General features: G+C 35.2%; 4 protein-coding genes across 5 annotated transcripts; 1 reads left to right on the top strand and 3 right to left on the bottom strand.

Annotated features, from left to right (window-relative positions):
• Positions 1–3,431: 3,431 nt before the first annotated feature.
• LOC6649022 (DNA topoisomerase 1) lies at positions 3,432–10,074 on the bottom strand. 2 transcript variants are annotated; one of them, XM_002071529.4, is made up of 8 exons: positions 9,675–10,074; positions 8,042–8,241; positions 6,952–7,954; positions 6,787–6,872; positions 4,679–5,808; positions 4,366–4,616; positions 4,104–4,297; positions 3,432–3,942 (listed from the first exon to the last, which is right to left on the bottom strand). In XM_002071529.4, the coding sequence occupies exons 1-8, from the start codon at positions 9,699–9,701 to the stop codon at positions 3,840–3,842; spliced, it is 2,994 nt and encodes a 997-aa protein (XP_002071565.1). In that variant the 5' UTR covers positions 9,702–10,074; the 3' UTR covers positions 3,432–3,839. The 2 variants fall into 2 exon arrangements, with proteins under 2 accessions (XP_002071565.1, XP_046867297.1); XM_047011341.1 differs by lacking the exon at positions 9,675–10,074 and adding an exon at positions 9,021–9,044.
• A 1,070-nt stretch (positions 10,075–11,144) lies between these two features.
• Positions 11,145–12,330, top strand: LOC6649094 (TM2 domain-containing protein CG11103). Its single transcript, XM_002071528.3, has one exon. It carries the CDS (start codon positions 11,498–11,500, stop codon positions 12,152–12,154), a length of 657 nt encoding a protein of 218 aa, XP_002071564.1. The 5' UTR covers positions 11,145–11,497; the 3' UTR covers positions 12,155–12,330.
• Positions 12,331–12,385: 55 nt separating this feature from the next.
• LOC6649093 (zinc finger protein ZPR1) lies at positions 12,386–13,993 on the bottom strand. The gene is made up of 2 exons (XM_002071527.4): positions 13,268–13,993; positions 12,386–13,203 (listed from the first exon to the last, which is right to left on the bottom strand). The coding sequence occupies exons 1-2, from the start codon at positions 13,953–13,955 to the stop codon at positions 12,476–12,478; spliced, it is 1,416 nt and encodes a 471-aa protein (XP_002071563.1). The 5' UTR covers positions 13,956–13,993; the 3' UTR covers positions 12,386–12,475.
• A 439-nt stretch (positions 13,994–14,432) lies between these two features.
• On the bottom strand, positions 14,433–15,247 carry LOC6649092 (protein quiver). The gene is made up of 2 exons (XM_002071526.4): positions 15,114–15,247; positions 14,433–14,977 (listed from the first exon to the last, which is right to left on the bottom strand). The coding sequence occupies exons 1-2, from the start codon at positions 15,184–15,186 to the stop codon at positions 14,586–14,588; spliced, it is 465 nt and encodes a 154-aa protein (XP_002071562.3). The 5' UTR covers positions 15,187–15,247; the 3' UTR covers positions 14,433–14,585.
• Positions 15,248–17,519: the final 2,272 nt, after the last annotated feature.

Here is a 17,519-nt window from a genome sequence, read left to right as displayed (position 1 = left end):
AATGCAAAAGAAAACAAAAAAAAAACTAAAGAATAAACAATTTATCGAAAGAAATGAAATGCATACATATTATATATATATACATATATATATAGAAATACATCTACATATATGTATATATATACAAATAGCGATATTTGAAGAGATTTTTTAATAGATAACCTATTTAGCTTTTTATACGTTTTTACACAACAAAAAAAAAAAAACACAAAACAAAAAGAAAACAATTTTAGCCTAGAGACACCAGAAGAGAAATTTTTTTTGCTTTTGTGTCGCGCGAGTCCTTCCTCTCTTTTTAAAATACTTTTAACACACATTGAAAGCAAAACAAAACAAAAAGACAAGAAAAACGATAAAAGACATCGGTTTACAACGGTTATTTCATGCCACTTGCAACACACACAGACACACACACACACACACATCATACAACTAATATACATATATCTTTCTATATGTATAGTTGATAAATAATGCTTCTTGATCAAGGGCCGCATAACTTAAACAAAAAAAAAATGGAAGAGAAGTTTAAAAACAAAAAACAAATAATGAAAAATCAACAAATATTCCTATAAATTTATTTATATATATATACAAATATATACATATTGATATGAACAATTACACCCTTACACACCCACACCCACACACACACACACACACACACACACACACACACACACACACACGAATTTTCATTACGCAAAACAAATAAAACAAAAAAAAAAGAACATAAAAGAACGTTTGTAGTCCTTAAGCAAAACCCAATTCAAATTTGCAATATTCTCTCTATACATATTTATGCCCAATCGTTTTTTTTTTTGTATTGTCAAAGAAGTATATATATATGTATATGTATATCTATAACTGGATATATGTACACATATGTATATATATATAACACATACATATTGTAATAATTTTTGTTATTTATTTTACTATATATGCATATACTTTTTTTGCACTTTGAAGACGCAGAAAACTCAACTTAAAAACTTAGTCGCTAAAACTCTGAAATGGAAATTTATGTATGATACATATGAAATATACATATATACATATTATTATATCTATACCCATATTTTGCATTATATAAATAAAGGGAATGGGACAAACTTTTGAAGCACTTTGAACTGTAAGTATATGATGATTGAATTGTACTTCGTAATGAAAAGAAAATAACAAAGAAACTATTTCAATATATTTTTAGAGAAAGATCCAAATATCATATCTTGATTGTCATAATTGATTGAAAAATCAAAAAAACGTTTTCTAGACGATATAATAAAAGGCATGAGGATCTTATGAATTGACTCTAATCTATAGCTTTGAGAGTTATTTCAATACGTATTTGCAAATTTTTAATTTAGAACGAGTCTCCATTTTTCACAATCAATCGAAAAAGGCGGTTAACATTAAAGAGAAATTTTTCCAGATGTTTCTCTGGAAATTTTAAATTAATAAATTGTCTATTTTGCTTTGGAGACAATTTTACAGCTCGACAATTAAGTCAACTAATTGTTAAGGGAAGAATCATCATACAAACTTTAGGATCTAAGCCCTCTCTAAATTTCATGATATAGAAATTATCCATCGGCTGAAGCAAGATCAACAATTATCCAAAAAAGATCCCTATAATAAGTTTAAAGCTTGTTCCAAAATAAGATACACTTCAGATTTTTGCCAAAAGAAATTTGTTAGACAACTCAGTAAATTATAAGTTTATATTCATTTTTAAAATTTAAATATATGTTTTTGTCGTATGTATATTTGCATCATTCCATTACAATTATATTAACTTAGATTTAAATGTTGTTTTGTGTGTTTCTTTCATTTCTTTTATTTTAAAATAGTTTTGTTTTTTCTTTTTGTTTCATTATTATTTTATTGGTTGGTTGGTTGGTTTCGCGTTCATCATTTATGCAATTTATCGCTTTTCTTTGCTTATATCAATAATATAATATTCCAAGATTATATGTGAGTGTTATTTGATGAAGGGACAAATAGTATGAACATGTGTGTGTGTGTGTGTGTGTGTGTGTGGGTGGGTGTATGTGTGTGTTTGCAATTGTTTGAGATGGGTGGGGGAAATGGGGATGCGATAAGGTAAATGGAGGGAATGATGATAATCATCATTTTCATCATGTATGTGAATTGCCTTTTGAAAGCATCACGAAAAAACAGCGTAAGAATTATGTCCGTACATTGTTGTTATGATATATTTAATTACTAATTATCATATGTGTGTGTGTGTTTGTGTGTAGGTGTGTGTTAATATGTTTATATATAAATCGTTTGCCTTTGCAATTTATGCTAATTCATCAAATAATCATCCAATGAGAACTTAAATCGAGAGACTCCACATCTCTTTCTCTCGCTCAGGTTTAAAAATTAGAACTACATACAAATACAAATGTGTGTGTGTGTGTATTTTGTTATTTTTTTTTAATGTTTTGTTTTTTTAGATATTTTTTTTACAGATTTGTTGTTTTTTCATATTTGTTTTTGCTCACTTAATTGCACGTACTTAATAATTCCTATTTTCATGTGGCGCCACCAATTGATTGATCAAACAGAATTTGAAACCTGTCTATATATTATATATATATATACATATATATATGCAAATATATATATATATAAATTTGTTAAAAAATAATAATTGGTAGAAGTTTGTAAAAACAAAATCAGTATATCAATCAGAATTATATTATATAATATAAAATTATGCTAAACTAAACTTTTAAAGAGAAACATTTGAACAGAATATGCCCGTTTTAATCCGATTTGTCCATCAATATTTTATTCAACACTTTCTTATGCATATTTAGAAACTGTTAAAACCGAAAATTATTCTAATTAAAATGATGGTTTATTGAGTTTCTTAAAAAAGGTAAAAAAAAAAAAAAATATGTCATTTCAATTCAACGGTTTCGTTATTTAAAAAAATAAAATAAACAGGGTAGCGGTAGAGGACAACTTCTCTTTTGGGTCTACTACAAGGTTTTTATCGTACAATTTTTGTTTCTCATGTTTCTTTTGCTAAACAAAATAAATCAACTATAGTTAAACATAAAAAAAATTGGTTTTATATTATTTTAATTACAATTGAACTGATGAAAAAAAAGTAATTTTTTTTTTTTTAATGAATTGGTAGCGAAAATATCTATATTTAAATATATATATCTAAATATATATAATATTATTAAACATAGAAAAATTATGTTTTTATTTTAAGCGTACAATTTGTGTCTGTGTGTTTATGTCTGTGTGTGTGTGTGTGTGTGTGTGTTAGTGTCCAATTCGCAAGTTAAACTTTAGCGGAAAGCCCACCATAATATAATAGAGGATCAATAAAAACTAATACAGAACTACGGCCAGCTTTATATGCATAACTCCCCACTCGCTCTCTCTCTTTATTATGATGTATTACATCATCTCCTTGCCTGATATACATTACACATTGCATAAAAGGCTATCGGAGGGCATTATAAAGGAAGAGATAAAGTTCGGAAAGCTATACACAACTGGTTAAAGCCCTCTAGTTATTGTTGTTACTGTGTGTGTGTGTGTGTGTGTGTGTGTGTGTGTTTGTGTTTGTGTGTTTGTGTTTTGGGTCTATGTATATGTTACGCGCTGTCTGGTCGCTCTGGTGGTGGTGGTGGGGTGTGTATGATTAGGTGTTTACTTCCTTCTACATAATTATCCTGCTGCACTTGTCCTATCATCTTCTCATACTCATTATCATCTTTAGCGTCATCCATAAGCAGTCATCACTTCTTTCCATCATCATTGTCATCATCGTTATAATCACCAAATGATTGGCGCTTCTTCTCTCTTTAAAAACGATAATTCTCATCGGCCATATGTATAGCCCAAAGAAATTTGGTTCTTTGCGTTTTATTAAAGATCTTTTCAATCGGCACGCCATTCTTTTTACACCTGCGAAACAAATACGAAACGAAATATAAATGAATTTAAAAATTTCATACAAAAGCATTCTGCTTAAAATAAATTTCAAAAGTTTTGATTGGCTTATTCTTGGGTTAATTAGAAGCCCAGTTTAATCTCCACAGTAAGTCTTTTCGTTTCGTTTTACTTACCAGGCCACCGAAATACGTGGATCGAGATAATTCAATTTGGATGTGCTCAAGGCAATGGTCTTATTCTCGTCTCTATCAGTCTCTTGTAGTTCCAACTTCTTTAGCTGTTCCTTTAAACGTTCCAGCTGCTTGCCCTTCTTATCGGCATTCACTTTCTCTTTAACCGAGCCACGTTTGGCCGCCTTTTTCAAATCCTTTCCATAAAGAAGAAAACAAGTAAGTAAAAAATTAAAAGTAAAAGTTTTGATTCTCAACAACTTACATGATATTCAGATTCACAATCATCAATGGCATCGCGCTTGGCGCGTATTTTTTCTTTTAAATTCTCCATGGACTTTTGGTGACCCTTGGGCACCGAACGCTGATGGTTACAAAGGATGGCCACAGCACGATTGGCACGATTATAGGCCAACAATTTTTCAGCGACTGTTGCATCGCCATCGGTTAGTTTATCCAATTGATCTTGTAGCGTTTTTGAAGCGTTATATGTACGAAATACTTTAGCCGTAAGTCCTAAATGAAAAGCAAACATTAGCACAATCAGGATCAGGATAAGAAGAGTTAAACTAACTTACCATCCATCAACTCTTTAAGATGCTCGTTGAGAACTTGGGTATTGAGACGATCGAAGAGATCATCGCCCTCCTTCTTATTCTCCATAAAGAGTTCGAGATTTTTAAAGACACGCTTCTCCACCTCGACCTCATTGTAGTATCGTATGGAATCCTTACCAGGGAAATCGAACACAACCACATTCTCTTTGCCATTGAGCTCTCTATGCAGTTGGACATGCTCGACACGCAACGAACAACAGCCGACAGTATCCGCCTGATCCTCATCCTTTTCGTTACCCGCTCTCAGGGCTAATTTATCGATAAAGTACAAAGCAACAGCTCTTTGACGCACACGCATCTCCTTAGATTTCCATTCATCACGATAGGTGGCACGAATCTTATCAATCACTTTATCCAAACGGCGAGCTGTCTCATATTTAATGTGATCCTTTTCACCCTTTAGCTTGGACGATGGATTCAACATAATATATTTAACTTGACCCTGGACATTCTCTACCCAAGATGCTAGCCAAGTGACGGTATTATCGTGACGTACTTCCTTCCAACGTTGGCCCGGTGGTGGTGTTGGTACCTTGGAATTTTTACCACAATTAATCGATACCTCAGAGGCCCCAATGCGGCGTTTGATCATTCCCATTTTCGGATGTTCACCACGACCACGAAATAGACCCGGCGGCTCTAGACGGAAATTACCAATTTTCTCTTTATGACCATCGATCATACAGAAGCCATATTCCTTAACCAATGCCTCGTTCTCATTCTTTTTCGCCAGTTTCTCATCCTTTGTGGCGGCCTTTCGTCTCTCCGATTCGGCTTGAAAGAATTCAAACATCTCTTGGAAATTGCATTTACGAAAATCTTTGATAATTTCTTTCTCCCTGTCCGTCATGGTTTTGCGGAAATCTTTGAAGAAATTGGTATTGAAAACATCCTTGGTGCAGTAATCATGATTTAACATTTTGGCATAGAATGTGGCTGCCTCTTCGGTTTCTTCGGTAAGATCCAAGGGTTTGCCATCGTAAAAGAAGCGTACATTGCGTGGCACACGCTCATAGGGTGGAGCAAAGACAGGACCCTTATGCTCTAGGGTTGACCATTTGACGCCATCTTCACGCTTCTCCTCTTCCCACCTGAATGAAATTAATGGAGATATCGAGAGATTAATTAAAGGAAATTGTACCAGATGATAATGAGCCCTCCCACCCACCAACGAAAACCACCAACCGCCTCCGCCTGTCTCTGCTGTGTCCCAACATTTTGTCGCCGTTTCCGTTGCACTGGAAATGTGGACAACAAACGTTTCTCGAATCTAATGTGAAATTGACGTTTGAGCAGCACCAACAACAGCATCGACGACGACGATGCTGCTGAGGCATATGATGACATTTGGTTTAATGGTTTGCCTTTTCTCTCCTCTCTCTCCCTCTCGCTATTATTATCTGACAGTCACACATTACGCAAAGCGGCAGCAATGGCAAATAGGTAAACCTAACCTCAATTTTTGTCGTCTTTTTTTTTCTTTTTTTTTTGTGTGTAGTTGCTCGTTTTGCTTGAACAGCTGATGAACAATGCCGCTGACGCACGCGCTTCACAGCGAATGGCCGGTCTCACAACAGTGGGTCACAAAAGTAGGCAAACACACACATACGTATATTTGGATGTAAAGTCAAACATGAACACTGTTCAAATATTTCTCTCAATCTGGTTGGACTAATCAAAAAGAGATAACAAACTTGTGTGTTTCTTATAAATCGAATTTGAATAATTGGGTGAATAATTTTTTGTTTCAATATGTAAAATGTACACAAACTTTTCAGTTTAACTGTGTAGACACACTATATATGAAACGCCATTGTGACTTTCAAAATGTAGGTCAGTGACATTCAAACTCATTTTTGAACGCACACACATGTGCGCGCACATGTCTCCTACCATTTTTGGGTAGGGACATTTTTCGTTCATACAATTGAGTTTGCGTGGGTAGATGACATGGAGGAATATACAAAAGATTCGAATATACAAAGGGGAAAGAGGACTAGACTGACTACTATTATATCATACCCTCCCCCACCACCACTATATACATACATATATATGTGAAAACTTACCATCTCCAGACTTCTTCTTCCTCATCCTTTTTGTCTTTACGGGCACGTTTGGTGGGCGATACAGTTTCACTCTTAATCTCAGGTTCCTAAAATGAAATAACCGATAATATATATAATACAATATATAACACGACATTTTTATGTGTAACAAGATTTTGGCATTACCTTTTTAACCTTTTTCATTTTGGGCTTCATGCTGCCATAATCATCATCAAGTTCTTCTTTGGGACGCTTCTTTTGCTTACGACTCTTCTCTTTGGGCTCCTTTTTGATCTTCTTACGCGCCAACAGCGGAATGTCATCATTATAATCATCCATATAGCCATCCCCATTATTAGCAATTGGTTCCTGTTTTCGTTTGCGCATGGCCAATGGTACATCCTCCTCGTCATCTTCTTCATCATCCTCATCGGCTCCATTCTCGTTGTTGTCGTCGTTGTCATCGTCATTGTCGTTATTGTAATCGTCATCCTGGAGGGCACTATCCTCTTCAGCATAGGATGGCTGCTCATGCTTTGTCTCGAACGATGGCTCATCCGATCGAAATTGTGACAAGGAGTAGTCACAGGAACTGGCCTGTGATAGATTATTGAAACTGTTGTCCTCCTCCTTCTTGATATCGACAATGTTCTCCTCGTAGCCATTTTTGTAAATCATGCCATCATCACCATTACCATTGCTGGCTACAGATGGGGCTGCTGAGCATTCAGCATAATGCTGTTGCATCGGGGGCTGAGAAACTGGCTCCGGTTTCACAAAGACACCATCATAGGAGGGATCCTTGCCAGAATTGCTAGTAGTGCCAGATGATGAACTGTGACGTGAACTGGAATGTTTGCTTTTCGATGGCGAGGAGCTACTGCTGTGCCGTGAGCTCGATGAAGATGAGCTTTTGTGATCGCTGCGGCGCTTATCTCGGCTACTGCTGCTGCTGCTGCTACTACTGTTGCTACGATCTTTGTCCTTAGAGCGTTCTTTATCCTTCGATGAGCTCTTATGGTGGCCAGACGATGATGATGATGAGGACTTGTGTTTGCTGCTGCTACTGCTGCTTCCATCCTTATCACGATGACTTGACGATGAGGAGCTACTGCGATGATGATCCTTATCCCTATGCTTGGACGAGGAGCTACCGCCACTGCTGCTGCTCTTATGCCTGTCCTTGTCGCTGTAGAAAAAAACGAAAGAAATAGAAATGATTAATATGTGAATGTGGCTAAATGTAAAAAACAATTTGTGTATTTTATATTCATACCGACTGCTACTCTTATGCTCCTTGGATGAACTGGAACTCTTATGCTCACTTCTCTCCTTATCACGATGCTTATCCTTGCTAGACGATTTATGTTTGCTGCTACTGCTACTGCTATTATGATGGTAGTGGTTATGATGGCCATTCGATACACCATTTGATTGCACTTCGCTGCAGCTTCCACCATTTTGTATGTGGATGTTCTGCAAAAAAGAAAATAGGGATGTCAAGTATTATAGGAGGAGCAAAATTTAGTGAATCAAAGTAATGTACCGAAATTCTGATTAACAAATAGTAATTCCCCCCTTTAGTTTAACAAAGTTAGGTCGATTTTAAATACCCCTTTACAAAGTAAAGCTTCAATTTCTTTTGATCGATTGACAAATTGACAGAATATATTTTATGCCCTTTAGTCAGTATCATGTATCTCGCAGGTTTGAGGGATAGTCTGATTATTGGTTCTACCTGTTACAAATACAATTCGATATACTCTATTTTGTAGGGCATATAAAATAAGATGAAAAGAGCAAAGGGTGAAGAGTACCGTTACCTGTATCTTGTCCTCATGGCAGAAAATATATATAAATATATATATGTACATATACAGAAGTGCTCTATATATACATATATGTAAAAATGGCTTTCCCCCTTACCACGTGGTGAAAATCAACCCTAACAATCAAAATGTTTCGGCCTTTTTCTAGATGATGTTGTAGTAGTCGGCATGTTGGATTTTAGATAGCAAATGTACGGGGCATTTCGAAATGATGAAAAGATTTTGCTACCAGTTTTACACATTACACAGACAATAAAATCATAAATCTTTAACAAGCAGCATAGTGTCAAAGCATAGCAAAAGAAAAAAAAGAAAGGAAGCAATTTATGTACAAAAACAACAAAAACACACACACATGTGATTTATTTCGCTGCTGCTGGCCCTGTCTCGCTCTCTTGGTGTGCCCAAGTTGGAAATCAAACTTACTAATGTCATGTTTTATATGCAATTTTGCCTGTATTTAATTTTATTCTAGTAGCTGACTTTTGAATATTTTATTGCTCTTGTTCTGGATAAATGATTAATTTTGAATTACTACATTCATCGCATTTTCGTGGAAATACCAAAAGAAAAATTGAAATGAAACGGTCACATTGATACATTCTCGTTCGGCTTTGACATAGCCGCCGCTACCGCTCTCCCTTTTTTTTTTTTTTGCCTGACTCTGCTGTGCTGCCGTACTGCCTGCCTGCCTGTGCATTGTCGCCATTTTCGTAAATTACTAATATGCCTTTTACTTGCATTTTTTCTTTTTTTGCTTTTTGGTGTGGATTTTGATTTTTGGGATCGCTTTATTGTTTTATGACTGGCTTAAGTTTGGAGGTACTTGACTTTAATTTGAAATTATATATATGTGTATAAATATATATATCTATATATACAGCTTTTTCTCATGCTCTCTTTTTGTGTGTGAACTCAACACGTTTGCAATTCTCTTTTTTGACGTTTTTTTTTCTTTCTTTTTTTTGTGAGTGTGTGTTCTCGCATTCTGGGCCGCAAAACAATAACAAAATTACATAAAAAAAAATGGTACATTTCCTCTCTGGCCTGTAGATCTTGTAATTTATTTTTTATACTTACATTTTCAGCAGCCACATCCCCACTCATTTTTGAAGAAATTTGTATGCTACTTTTTGGCAGTTGTATGGTGTTTGTGGGCTGCTCTCGGGGCTCTGGGCTCTCCTTTCTTTTTCGGTTTTTTATCGCTTTTTGTGTGTCTTCTTTGCTCGATTTTACTACCTTCCTACCACCTCCTTCCTCTCATCAAAATAGCAGCAGCAGAGATCCTCTCCTTAACTGACACACCACACTGGCTGCTGGCTGTCTATGGCTCTGGCAGATAATAATTTTTTGTTGTTGGATTTTTTTTTCGTCTTTTCGTCAAATGCGTTGCGTTGCGTTGCGCACGACTGCAGGCGGCAACAGCAGCCAGATAATACAACCAGCACACACACACTCAGCCACACAAATATATTATAATAATAAAAAAAAAATTTGTGTAATTTTCTTTTCAATTCTTTTCGTGCTTTTTTTTGTCCAAGTCCAAATATTGAACACACACAACACACACAGAATTTGAACGAGTTGTCTACTTGGGTGAGGGTGGCTGCGGCGGGTATAGGAAGTGTAAGTGCAGAAGGCGAAATAATATATATTTGTGAAGTGGAAGAATTGTCTTTTTTCCCTTTTCTTTTAATTTTCACTTGCGCGCAGCCACGCGAACACGTTCGGGCTCCGAAACTTCGAATTGAACTGCAGTGTGGCCAGACGGTACCTGAATATAAATTGCCAAGGACAGCATCTATGATATATTTCGATATCGAATGTATCGATAATGGCAGGATGCTAAATCTATATCTATATAAGTCAGTGTTGCCCAAATCAGCTTTTTCCCGTCAAATCTGGCTTTTTGATAATCAATTTGCGGGAAAAATTTCGAAACAGCGGGCAGCGGGAATTCTGGGTTTTTTTTTAATAAGAAACCTTTTTTCCGCTTTTTAATTTTCAAAGAAATTTATAATATTTTAGCGATAAATCGTGCTAACAATAATAGTTGTTCATTGTAGTTGAATTAAACCGATATATTTCAGTAGTTCAATTTTTGATAAGCGAACTTATCTATAATAGAGTGGAACCAACTGAACTAGAATAGTTCGCTCAAATGGTTCAATTGATCTTATTGTGAACGAAACGATTATTGAACTTTGTGATTTCCAAATTTTGCCATTAAGTCTGCAAAATGCCAAAGGAATATAAGCAAAAGTGCGGTGAAGTGTGGCTTAATAGCGACGAATTTAAAACGTGGCTGCATAGGGACATTGATGACACTACAAGAGTGTTTTGCAGTTATTGCAAATGTAATTTTGTAAAAATAAAACATTTATAACAAGAATAAAAACATCAGCTTTTTTTTTGGATTTTTTTTTTAATTTCGGCTTTATTTTTAGTTTCCTCCCGTTAAAAACAGCTTTTTTTGGTCGACAAAAGTTGGCATCACTGATATAAGTTTATAAATTTACAATTGATTCTGATTTTTAAGAGTATACAAACTTGAACTGTCCCTTGCAACAACAAACGTACTTGGGTTTAATTTACTCTGTGATTAAAATATATTAATGTAAAGGGTTTTTCGAGTATTAAAGTTTGAGAGAAGAAAATTGGGTTGCTTATCCGTATGCAGGTGTCACTCAGAAAAGATATTAGAGTTTGTTGTAAATTGTCAGACTGAATGACACTATGGTTTTCCAAAAATTATCCTGGTCACACTGCACTGCATATTAACAGCTGATTTCGTCTAGCGATTTTTTTTTGTTCACTTTTGTTTTTCTTTTCAAGCCAAGCAAATTGAAAGTGTGCAGGTGCGTCTACCACACCTGCCGAAATCAAGACAAATCAACAGAATCATGAGACAAAAATTAATTGTATATGGCATATTCATTTCATTTGCCATCACGAGTCCTGCCGCCGATGCAATACAGGCGCGCAGCGATAAGGAACAAGCCCAGACCGTTGTTTCTGGCACAGCTGTGCAATCTGTGGTACCAGTGCAATCATCCTCCGCGTCGTCATCATCATCATCATCCTCGGCGAGCTCGAATTCAGCCTTCAATCCGCTGGGTCCGAATGTGATGTGCTCATTTCTGCCACGCGATTTCCTAGAATGCAAAGACCCCATCGATCATCGGTACAATTTGACGGCAAAAACGGAAAAGGGCTATGGTTGCTTACGGTTCGGTGGTTCCACCTACGAGGATGTTGAGCACACTAAAGTCCAATGCACTGTATACACGGATATCGATTGCTTTGGCCCCCGAACTTTCTATCGCGATGGTGTGCCCTGTGTCCGGTATACGGACCATTATTTTGTCACAACCCTTATCTATAGCATGCTGCTCGGTTTTCTTGGCATGGATCGCTTCTGTTTGGGTCAAACGGGAACCGCCGTTGGCAAATTACTGACCATGGGCGGTGTTGGTGTTTGGTGGATAATCGATGTGATTCTATTGATCACAAATAATTTATTGCCCGAAGATGGCAGCAATTGGAATCCCTATGTTTAAGGAAAATCCTCTCCTTTTCGATTTTGTGATAAATGTCATTGTAAATATATATACATAAAGTACGTTTTATATTAGATAAGTGCATGAATTATACAGAAACTATATGTTTATACATATATATATAGTTTGTAGTCGTATCAGACAAAATGTCAATAAATTTACTAGATCAAATTAAATGTCTTCACTCTCTGTTCATTTGACTGGGGGGCTTAAATGATTCTCTTGAGCATATTTGTATATCTTGAGTGATTTTATTTTGCTCTATTGAATAAATGCAGAATAATTATAATACGATTATGCCACAAAGTATTGTTATTCCTATCACGCATCCTTCTCATAGTTCTCAGTTTTCATATCGTTTAAGCCCAAATCCTCGTTGTCGTCGTAGGAACGATCATAATGCTCCACAACCAATTGATCATCGGCCACAGCGATGCCATTCTTATCAGTGTCATCGTTCAGCGATTGTACATATGTATTGCCTGCTGGATCCTCGAGTATCAATGTGATAACACGCTCCAAATTCATGACAGCATCAAATGAATTTAAAAATCGTGTCATTTGCTCCTTGGACGTATCATCGGCGGAGTCGTGGAAGAAAGTTCCATCCAATTGGTCACGCATAGCCACCAAGAGACCCTCCACTGTGGTAAATCGGCCACAAAGGGCATGGGGTCCAACCTCCATTTCTAATTCCGGTATGGATAGGCTGCATGTTTCCGATTTGAGTACATCACGTGTTAAGTCCTCCTTTGTGGAGATGCGTACCTTGAAACGTATGCCCTGTGGCTCCACTCCGCCACCTGATTTAACCTCGTTGGTCTTGTGGCCACATTGAGAGCAAACAGTGGCCATAATGACAACCTCTTTAAAGTGGGGAATTTTCGTTAACTTCATGTTTGTCTCACAGGGTGCCTGGCAATTCGGACAATTGGTGGCAAACTGCAAGACTTCACCATGAAGATTTTCAATGGGCCACTCATCTTCGGCAATGGGCTTCAGTAGATGAGCATCTGCATCTGGGAGTTCGTGATTCTGTGCATAGAGACCTAAAACCAAGAGGCGGTCAATCTTAATTTAGGGGAAAATTAATTTATATATTATTTTGCTAACCGAGTTCTTCGTTTTGCTTCTGTGATCGCGTGAAATGAGAAACTTTTAGCTGCGGATCTGCGGCAGGTGCCAGAGGATTCTCAATGAAACTATTGCCCGAAATGTCTTCCAGGTGGAGATGGAAGGGTGACTTGACCAGTTTCACTTCACGCAAACGGTCTATGTACGCATCAATTGATGCCGCTTCGGTGGGATGATCAATGCGTCGTTTTTCCTGATCCTGCGATAGACCCGTTATTGTTCTTTCAATGATGCCCTCCACAGTGGTGACTTCGCCCTTTTGCGATTGCACTGGTATCTCCAACTCGACCTCGGGTATGATAATACTAGAATTATCTGATCGCACCACCCGCCGATTAAGATCACTCTCAGTGTTCACCTCCAGTTCAATGCGTATGCCCGATTTTTGTATCTCCGATGCGGATTGCATCTCATTGTTCGTAAAACCGCAGTGTTCACATTTAAAAGACATCAACACCACCTCACGAAAGAATGGAATTTTGGTGGGCAAGAGCCGGGTGATACCCGTTTGGAAGCAACTCATACATGCCGATTCTATTTCTACAACTTCCTCACCCTGTTCGGCATTAATCGCTTGAAAAATCGGCTGTTTTGGTTCCTGCTCCTGCTCCGTTGAAGTCGGGACAGTATCAGTGCCAGAAGGAGCAACGTCCGCAGTTGATAACATGCTTGGAAATTAAAAATAATAAAATTATTTGGTTAGAGATGAGCTGTGTGACCAGCGTGTGAAACTTGATAATGCGCCACGTTTTTTCCGCTAAAAGTGCTAGAACTTTCTAGCTTTTTTAACAAAATGGCAGCACTGTTTAGGCGCTCTTTTTAAAAATAGAAACTTAATGAACAACGTAATAAAACTCTACAAAAGTGCATGGTGTTATTAAAGAAAAATGGATAGAATCATTAAAAATTGCTCACATAAATTCTTGGAAACTCCTAACATCCTAAATCTGTAATTCTGACATTTTTGGGCCGATTTGTAAAGACATGACTTTTACTTTTTGATTGAAAAGAGGTACTTTACAAATTAAAACCTCAAAGCTTAATAATTTTGTCAGTTTTCATAAAAATTCGAGATGGGTGACAAAAGTTTTTACAATTTTCTTGCTTAAAATCATTCACGTAGTAAAATCGATGTCAAACAGTATCAAAACATTGAATTTATTCAAGTATAGGAGTATTTACATTCTAATTTGTAAAAATATAATATAATAATATTTGCACACATTTTCTTGGGCAGTTCTTGGGTTTTTTAATGAGTAAATATATACAGAAACTATATGTCTAAGCATAAAATGGTTTAAAACCAATGTTGAAATCCAAAAAACAAAGAAATCGGCATAAGAAGCTGCAGCAACATGTGGCTTGTTTTTGTAGCTGACGGTGCCGAATTACACAAATCCCCCTGGCAGAAGCACATGTAGACTTTTTTATAATTGTATATAGTGTCGGCACAACGATCCATATTATCATCGGGACCCCTTTGCACGCACATTCGCTGTATGGCCAAGTCATAGTCGTCTATGGCATAGGTGCCGCCGCCTTCAATGACCTTGCCGCACCACCCGCTGGCGCAGGGTATGGCTGCCAGTCCGGGCTCATGATCCACATCGGTAGCATTGTAGGTGAAGGGATCCTTGCAACTGCCGAGTTCGCCACGCGAACGGCATTGATAGCAGCGACGCAGAAGGCCTGACGTATCACAGGGATAGCAAGTACGAGAGAGCGAGAGCGAGCGAGCAAGCATGCGCAACAGGTAAAGAGAAAGGTATTGGTAAAACAAAAGACTTCTATAAGCAACGAACTCAAAATTTTATTTTAATCTTACCCTCAATCTGAAAGCCTGGCAATATGATCATAAAGCATATTGCACTTAAATAAATGAACACATTCAATTGCATATTTCCTTATTAAATATTTTAAATACTTAAGCTAAAAACAAAAAAAAATTAATTGCTGTATATTAAGGTTGCAAGACTATCGATAGTTGGAATGTTACCGATAGTTCGAATTAGTTTACTCGATAACGATATTCTATTGACTTTAAAATTTTTAGCTTATTTTTGACTCATCCTCAATTCTTGTTAAAAAAATATGTGTGTCACCTGTTAAAAAAAAAAAATAATAAGAAAGGTCTTTTGCTCTGAATAAGTGCTGAATTTAAATGATTTCAAATTATAACTTTTGGTTTCCCAACTGTTCGAGAAATGTTAGCTTGTTTTTGCTTTTTTTATTTAAATAAAAAGTGGTTGGAAATTAAAGAAATCTCTAAATTTTTTATATATATATTTCTATATATGTAGTTTATTTTCTTTATATAGTTTTACAGCTTACATTTTGGTTTTTCTTCTTGTTGTTGTCCCCATTAGCACAAATAGAATTTGTTGTTGTTATTATTATTATTGTTGCTGCCGTGATTTTTGCCATTTTGTTGTTGTTGTATATGAAATGTATTAATCTTAAGTTTATATTTGATTCGCTAAAAACTCATGTTAAAAAAGTATGTTTTTTTGGTTTGCCTTATGCTTTTGCCTTTTGTTTTTTTCTTTCTTTCTTTCTGTTTTTTGCATATTTATTTATTGATGTATGTGTATATAGTATGTATATATATGTATACATATATAGACCATTGGTTAATTATAATTTAATATTCAAGTAAATTTGTTGGATATTGTTTGGTTTTTGAAAATGGATTAGAGGAAATACACAAATACAGAGATTGATACATACATATGCATGTACATTTGCGTACATATTAATTTAAATTAACCCTCTTGTTTTTTTTGTTTGTTGTTTTCATTTATATATGTATATATGTATGTATATGTAATTGCAAATTGTAAACGTTTCAATACATAGAGAAAATATACAAACACATTAATTGCCGGGCCAGACATCTACATACATATGTTTATACGAATATGTTTTTTGTATTTTCGATTTAAATTTTTTATAATTTTATTTTTTGTTTTTATTTATTCATTAGGAATCACAGTATTGTGCATACATATAACATTCTTCCTTCATTTGTTTATTTTCAATTTTTCTTTTTGTTGCTTGTTTGTTTTTTTTTTTAACTGATAGAAAAATTTTTCATAAATTAGCAAACCCGACAGGCAGTGCAGTTGTTGTTTTTTTTTTTTTTTTGTAACAACGAAAAAAACACAACAAAAAGTAGAGGAAATTTTTTGAATACATTTTTAATATTTTTTTTTTTTTTTGCTTTTTTTTATTGACTATTTTTGTGTGTTCTTTTTATTTAGGGAAAATCACAATATCTATGCAAAAATCTTATACATCTCTCTATATATCTATATATCGTTGTATACATGTAAATATATATATCCATATATAGCATATTTGTTATTTGTGTATGTGTGTTTTGTTGTTGTTGTTGTTGTTGTATGTAAGTAATTTGTATTATGGGCCAACTTTTCTATGTTTTGATTCCTTTAAATAAGTCATCAGCTTATTTCAACTCAATTAGATCTTTTCATATTCCAACTAAACCGATCTGATTTGCAAGGATTTTCGAAACACTCATTGAACTGATCTTATTTTCAATCAGCTGATAATATTTAACTTCAAATCAGATCATTAACATTTTCTAGTTGGACCAATCGAAATTTTTTTCCATTTTCAATCGTTGGGATATGCGTGTGCAGGTGTAATTATGGATTTCAATGTGGGCTTTCTTTATTCCTCTTGGTCTGTTTGTTTCACATATCTTTTCGTTATTTTGTTTTGTTGAGGTTTGTATTTTATTTAAATGAATTTCACAAGCGGGGACTTGGTGTGTAATGCTCAAAATTTTGCATATTCGTGGTGTATAAGCTTAATTGAAATAACAACAACAAAAAGCTGTGCACGAAAATATCAATATCTTTCGGTTAAGTTTTTTTGGTTTGGTTTTAAATCTAATTGCAAAAATTTTACTAAGCAACCCTGTATGATTAATTATTCAAAGTTTTGAAAAAATTAATTAAGTAAGCTTTTAGCCAATATAATTTATATGTTGGTACATAATTGATTTACATACATAGATATACATACATATGTATAATAATTATATTTAGCATAGCGAACATAGACTCATTTTGAATGTACATACATATATATGTATATATATATATATGTATATATAGATAATGACATTCGATCGATATTTAGCTTGTAAATTTGCCAATGAAATTCAACAGATTTTGTAACCAAAAAATGGGAAAGTTTTAAATTA

The sequence above is a fragment of the Drosophila willistoni genome, assembly GCF_018902025.1.
Source record: "Drosophila willistoni isolate 14030-0811.24 chromosome XL unlocalized genomic scaffold, UCI_dwil_1.1 Seg141, whole genome shotgun sequence".
Taxonomy (NCBI): Eukaryota; Metazoa; Arthropoda; class Insecta; order Diptera; family Drosophilidae; genus Drosophila; species Drosophila willistoni.
This window is presented reverse-complemented; position numbering and strand designations above follow the sequence as displayed.